General features: G+C 35.1%; 1 protein-coding gene across 2 annotated transcripts; it reads left to right on the top strand.

Moving 5' to 3' along the window:
• On the top strand, positions 14-6,926 carry LOC107617465 (ABC transporter C family member 8). 2 transcript variants are annotated; one of them, XM_016319225.2, is made up of 13 exons: positions 14-278; positions 542-2,520; positions 2,694-3,014; positions 3,106-3,192; positions 3,442-4,062; positions 4,268-4,432; positions 4,524-4,818; positions 4,947-5,161; positions 5,282-5,587; positions 5,889-5,952; positions 6,157-6,396; positions 6,574-6,702; positions 6,760-6,926. In XM_016319225.2, the coding sequence occupies exons 1-12, from the start codon at positions 254-256 to the stop codon at positions 6,681-6,683; spliced, it is 4,428 nt and encodes a 1,475-aa protein (XP_016174711.1). In that variant the 5' UTR covers positions 14-253; the 3' UTR covers positions 6,684-6,702; positions 6,760-6,926. The 2 variants fall into 2 exon arrangements, with proteins under 2 accessions (XP_016174711.1, XP_016174710.1); XM_016319224.2 differs by having other exon boundaries at positions 6,574-6,926.

Raw genomic sequence — 6,926 nt, 5'->3', positions numbered from 1 at the left:
CTATATAGTATAACCTTAAATACACCAAATATTAATTAAACTCATAAAAAAAGAAAAAGAAGAAACAGTTGAGCAATGCAAACTCATCAATGGCTAAACATAGGTACGTAGCTGAAAAAGGCACATTAAATATATGTAGGAAGTGGAAGTTGTTATAATTCAATAAATCATCCCTCAAAACCTTTGTTCCTCCATTCTCACTGCTGCATAAGAACCACAAAACCAATCAAATAAAGCTCCATATACAACAAAAATGGCTTACTATGGGAACACGATAGGTATAATTCACTAACTTTGAATATTGTTATTGTTTTTTATTTTTAGTATGTGTATGTTAGTTGCGTCAGTTTTGTGATTTTTTATTATTAATCATCATCATGCAATCTGTTTCTTCTATGATTTTTGTTTAACTAGTTCATGTTTTTCTGCACCATTGAATTTCATAAAGTTTTTTTTTTTTTTTTATTACAAACATTTTTTTCCAACTTTTCAAAGCTAATGTTACATATAATTTGATTCTTTTTGTCTATAACTTATGCAGGTGATGATTTCACATCATGGAGTAGTTGTCTAAAGAACTTTGATTTCACTTCATTATGTACTCAAAGAAGCATAGTGGGGATCACAAATCTACTTTTTGTGTTTATGTTCTACACCGTTTTGCTTATTAGTTTCATCAAAAGAAGTTCTTCAAGAAATGGCAATACTAGCGACAGAAGAAAGAACAAGTTTTTCATATTTGTATCAGTTTGTTGTGCTCTTATCAGCATTGGTTTTGTCACAATTGGTCTATGGAATCACATGAGCTTGTTATCTTACATTGTAAGAGGGATTGTTTGGATCTCTTTATCATTTTCCTTGATTCTTCAGAGACAAAAATGGGTGAAGACTCTCAGCACTTTCTGGTGGATATGTTCTTCTATTTTGGTGTCAATTTTGGATATTGAAATTCTTTTCAAGGATCATGCAATTGAGGTTCTTGATGTGGTGCTTTGGCTTGTGAATTTGTTACTTCTATTATGTGCTTTTCAAAATCTTGGTTTCTTTGTCACACAAAGTGATGATAACCAAGGTGATGCAGATTTATCTGAGCCTCTTTTGGATCGAAAAGACGGCGAAAATGCACGAACAGGACTATGCAATGCTTCCATTTTGAGTAAATTGATCTTCTCTTGGATTAACCCTTTGCTCAAATTGGGTTACTCAAAGGCACTATCACTTGAAGACATTCCTTCAGTTGTTCCTGAAGATGAAGCAGATTCTGCACACCAAGTGTTTGTTCTTGCATGGGAGAATCTTTTAAAGGAAAAGAGAAAGAACAATAATAATAGTACCAAGAACTTGGTTCTTTGGTCTCTAGCTAGAGTTTACTTAAAAGAGAATCTTTTGATTGCAGTCTATGCATTGATTAGAACTGTTTGTGTTGTGGTTTCTCCACTTATACTCTATGCTTTTGTGAACTATTCAAATAGAAGTAGCACTGAGAAAAATCTCAAAGATGGTCTTTCTATATTGGGGTGTTTGATTGTCACAAAGGTGTTTGAAACATTGTCTCAAAGACATTGGTTCTTTGATTCAAGGAGATCAGGTATGAAGATGAGGTCTGCTCTGATGGTGGCAGTGTATCAGAAACAGCTAAGGCTTTCTAGCCCTGCTCGAATGAGGCACTCCGCCGGCGAAATTGTTAATTACATTGCGGTGGATGCATACAGAATGGGAGAGTTTCCTTGGTGGCTTCATGTAACATGGGCCTGTGTATTGCAGCTTATTATGTCTCTTATAGTCTTGTTCGGTGTTGTAGGTCTCGGTGCTCTGCCTGGCCTAATCCCTTTCATAATCTGTGGACTACTCAATGTGCCATTTGCAAAGGTGATACAAAAGTCTCAGTCTCAGTTCATGTTAGCACAAGATGAGCGCTTAAGATCAACTTCAGAGATACTTAACAGCATGAAGATCATCAAGTTACAATCATGGGAAGAAAAATTCAAGAGCTTGGTTGAGTCGCTTCGCGCGAAAGAATTCATATGGTTGTCTAAGACACAGATCATGAAGGGTTATGGCTCAATTCTTTATTGGATGGCTCCTACAATTGTTTCTGCTGTTGTCTTCCTCGGATGTGTTCTGTTCCATAGTGCTCCATTGGATGCAGGGACAATTTTCACAGTTCTTGCAACATTGAGGATCATGTCGGAACCAGTTAGGATGATCCCTGAGGCTCTCTCTGTTCTTATCCAAGTTGTGGTATCTTTCGATCGGCTTAATACCTTTTTGCTTGCTGAAGAGTTAGGCAGTAATGAAATTGTAAGGAGTGTTAAGCAAAGTTCAGTTGGTGACAACAATGCTGTAGAAATTGAAGGTGGAAACTTTACTTGGGATCAGGGGTCAGTGTCCCCAACTTTAGCTGATGTGAATTTGGAAGTGAAATGGGGGCATAAAGTAGCAGTTGTTGGGCCAGTTGGAGGTGGAAAATCATCTCTCTTGCATGCAATACTTGGAGAGATTCCAAAGATTTCAGGAAATGTGAGTTATTGAACACCACAAGTTCTTGTTCGTTTATTATCATGCCAAATTCATATTTATAACTTCGAGTAAACCACAAATTTTTGGACTATTTTGATTGTTTACCTTATCATTTTTGTATCTTATACATTTTTTCTTATCCTTAAATGTCATTTCATGATAATGCTAAACAGGTTAATGTATATGGCACCATAGCATATGTTTCTCAAATTTCTTGGATCCAAAGTGGGACAGTTAGAGATAACATACTCTTTGGCAAGCCAATGGACAAGAAAAGATATCAGAATACCATTAAGGCCTGTGCCTTGGATAAGGACATCAATGATTTCAGCCATGGCGATCTGACAGAAATCGGTCAGCGAGGGATCAACATGAGTGGAGGACAAAAGCAAAGGATCCAACTAGCTAGAGCAGTGTACAATGATGCTGACATTTATCTCTTTGATGATCCTTTCAGTGCAGTTGATGCGCACACTGCTGCTCATTTATTCAATGTAATAAATATTTCACTTTGGATTCTCAATCACAACAAAACTATTTATATTTGAAATAAACTAATGTTTTTTTACATTTATGAAATTATAGGAATGTGTCATGACAGCTCTTAGGGAAAAAACAGTCATTCTAGTGACTCATCAAGTGGAGTTTCTCTCAGAAGTTGATAAAATCCTGGTAAAGTATCTCAATTTTGTTGAAATTTCAAGTGTGAGTCATTTAATCTCACATTGGTTAAGTTTGACTTAAGTGAATAATATAAATTTGGAACAAAGCATAGGCTATTCATTTTGATGTTTTGGGTCAAGATGTAGCATTTTTGTTAAACTCTTTAGCTTTCTCTTGACCACTTGACACAATTTTGGTGTTATATTCCATTACATATTAGAGACTAATTCATGTCAAATGTCACAAAACATGTTCCAGGTGATGGAGGGAGGGAGAATTACTCAGTCAGGTAGTTATGATGATATCCTAACAGCCGGGACAGCATTCGAACAACTTGTGACTGCTCACAAAGATGCAATAACAGAGTTTGATCGGAACAACCAAAACCAAGGAGGACCTGAAAATAATAAGGCTATGACTCCTCCAGAAGAGTCTCAAGGTTCTAATATCTCTAAAACTCAAAGTGAGGGTGAGATTTCTTTCAAGGGTCAAACTGGCTCACAACTCACACAAGAGGAAGAGACAGAGATTGGTGATCTTGGGTGGAAGCCATTTTGGGATTACATTTCCTTCTCCAAGGGGCAACTTATGCTGTGTTTGATGATATTAGGACAATTTGCTTTTGTTGCTTTGCAAGCTGCTTCAACCTTTTGGCTTGCACTAGCAATTGAGATGCCAAAAGTGACTAGTGCTGTTTTGATTGGGGTTTATGCATTGGTGTCATTTAGCAGTGCTATTTTTGTGTATCTGAGGTCTTTGGTATCTGCACTTCTTGGATTAAAAGCTTCATCAGCCTTCTTCTCTAGTTTCAATAAGGCTATCTTCAATGCTCCTATGTTGTTCTTTGATTCAACCCCTGTAGGAAGGATTTTAACCCGAGTAAGGCTTTTTTATATTGGAAATAAACTACTCCATCCGTTCAAAAATAACTATTGGATTGGCAAAATTGGTCCATGTAGAAATCAACATATCTGAATAGTTATTATTAGACGGAGGGAGTATATAATATGAATGTTATTCTTTACTCTTTAGGAGTTAATTAATCATTATTCTAACTCATGAAATATAATCTCCTTACTTGCAGGCTTCATCAGATTTGAGTATTCTGGATTTTGACATACCTTATTCCATCACTTTTGTAGCATCTGTAGCTATTGAAATTGTGGTGATCATTGGTATAATGGCTTCAGTCACATGGCAAGTTCTAATAGTTGCAATTCCTGCTACACTAGCATCAAAATATGTTCAGGTTTGTCCACTTTTACTGTGCAACTTGCATTGAACTCCATGTTATTTCATTTTATTATTACTATCTTCAATTAATTTTTTTAATATAAAAGGGATATTATCAAGCCTCTGCAAGAGAAATAATAAGGATCAATGGAACAACCAAAGCACCAGTGATGAATTTTGCAGCTGAGACATCACTTGGAGTGGTTACTGTTAGAGCATTCAACATGGTGGATAGATTTGTCAAGAACTACCTAAAGCTTGTGGACACAGATGCATCACTATTCTTTCATTCTAATGTGACCATGGAATGGTTAATTGTAAGGATTGAAACACTTCAAAACTTGACAGTCTTCACTGCAGCCTTGTTACTTATTCTAGTTCCTATGGATTATGTGTCCCCAGGTAATACTAATATTACATAATAAATAAAACAGTTATCATCATGGTTTACCAATTCGATAGTTTTGGTTGATCAAAGAAAGTAACTAACAAGCTAATACTGGATTGATAATGTTGGATGGTATGTGCAGGGCTTGTGGGACTTTCACTTTCTTATGCATTCACATTGACACAAGCACAAATATTTTGGACAAGATGGTTTTGCAACTTATCAAACTATGTTATCTCTATTGAAAGAATCAAACAATTCATTCACATACCAGCTGAGCCTCCTGCTATTGTGGAGGATAACAGGCCTCCAACTTCATGGCCATGGAAGGGTAGAATTGATCTTCAATCCTTAGAGGTAAAAAAACTAATCCAAAACATATTCATATGTTTATCAAATGTACTTATTCACTAATTCATTTTTACACTGATATCAAAAATTCAATGCTAATAGCTTGTTTTTCGACATTGATTTCAGATTAGATATCGTCCGAATGCACCAATAGTCCTGAAAGGGATCACTTGCACATTCAAAGAAGGGAGTAGAGTGGGAGTTGTAGGAAGAACAGGAAGTGGAAAAACAACACTTATAAGTGCTCTGTTTCGATTGGTTGAGCCTTCAAGAGGTAACATTATTATTGATGGGATTGACATATGCTCATTGGGGTTGAAGGATTTGAGAATGAAGCTTAGTATTATCCCTCAAGAAGCAACTCTTTTCAAGGGTAGCATTAGAACAAACTTGGACCCCTTAGGCCTTTACTCAGATGATGAAATATGGAAGGTGAACAACTAACTCCAAAAGTTCCAAAAATTAGAAAAGCATTTTCTCTCAAATTTCTTTCAGAACTACCCTTCTATTAAGGGCTAATTGTTTTAATAAAACACATGATGCAAAGATAAATTACAATTTGATTGCTTCAAGGAATCAAATTGCAGATTACAAAAGTTTAGGAGATAAATTGCATGCACTTGAGTGAAATTTCAAGAAAGTAAATTGCAATTTACCTCCCAAAATTTTGGATTCTAGGAACATTACTTTTCATTAAGTAAACATTTTCATCAGAAATTTAATATTTATATAGGCTTTAGAGAAGTGTCAACTTAAGGAGACAATCAGCAAGCTACCAAGTCTCTTAGACTCATCAGGTGAGTTATCTTCAGGAACTTTAACTCAACAATTTTACATTGAAGCAACTTTAAGGAAATTCTGTCCTACCATTAGTTTTTTCCTAACGATATTATGATTAAGTGTCGAATAGCTAAGAAGGGTCAATATAATTCTTTGTAGCTAATGCTATATGTTGTTCCTTGTAAAGATCTATTGAAATCTAATTATGAGTAGTTTTGCAGTGAGTGATGAAGGTGGAAATTGGAGCTTGGGACAGCGGCAACTGTTTTGTCTTGGAAGAGTACTTCTTAAGAGGAACAGAATTCTTGTTCTTGATGAAGCAACTGCATCCATTGATTCTGCTACAGATGCCATTCTACAAAGAATTATTAGAGAAGAATTTGCAGAATGCACTGTAATAACTGTGGCTCACAGAGTTCCAACTGTTATAGACAGTGACATGGTCATGGTCCTATCTTATGGTATGTTAACTGTTATAGATTCTTTTCTATTTGTTCTTATTTAATTATATATTGATGAAAAAATGTACTAAAAAGTGACTCCACCAAATATTTTCTTAACAAAATGAATAAGTATTTTAATTTTTTTTAGATAATAAATTTAAATGACTAAAATATCATTTTATTCACTCGTCTAAGGGAAACTATTGGAATATGATGATCCTTCAAAGCTTATGGAGACAAACTCATCATTCTCTAAGCTTGTAGCTGAATATTGGGCAAGTTGCAAGAGGAGTTCTCAAATCTAAGAAGGCAACAACCATGAATAATTCCAAGAGGAGTTTTTGCACTTCTTGTTATTGAGTATTTTTTCACTTTTTGGTCAAGTCCTCTTTTAAAAGAAAAAAGTTAGAGTTGTTATCAAAGAAACTTTATTTAGCAGAAAAAGAGGAATAAAAAAATAATATATAACACACTTGATCAAATATGATTGAATAGTAGACATGAGACACTTGTTAGAAGAATAAATTTATGTATGTTCAAAAGGGAGA

This window comes from Arachis ipaensis, chromosome B09 (genome assembly GCF_000816755.2).
Source record: "Arachis ipaensis cultivar K30076 chromosome B09, Araip1.1, whole genome shotgun sequence".
Classification (NCBI taxonomy): domain Eukaryota; kingdom Viridiplantae; phylum Streptophyta; class Magnoliopsida; order Fabales; family Fabaceae; genus Arachis; species Arachis ipaensis.
This window is presented reverse-complemented; position numbering and strand designations above follow the sequence as displayed.

Coding starts and splice junctions, on each gene's coding strand:
- LOC107617465 (XM_016319225.2), top strand. CDS start 254: ATGGCTTACTATGGGAACACGATAG. Junction 279..541: donor TTACTATGGGAACACGATAG/GTATAATTCACT, acceptor TAACTTATGCAG/GTGATGATTTCACATCATGG. Junction 6,397..6,573: donor GGTCATGGTCCTATCTTATG/GTATGTTAACTG, acceptor CACTCGTCTAAG/GGAAACTATTGGAATATGAT.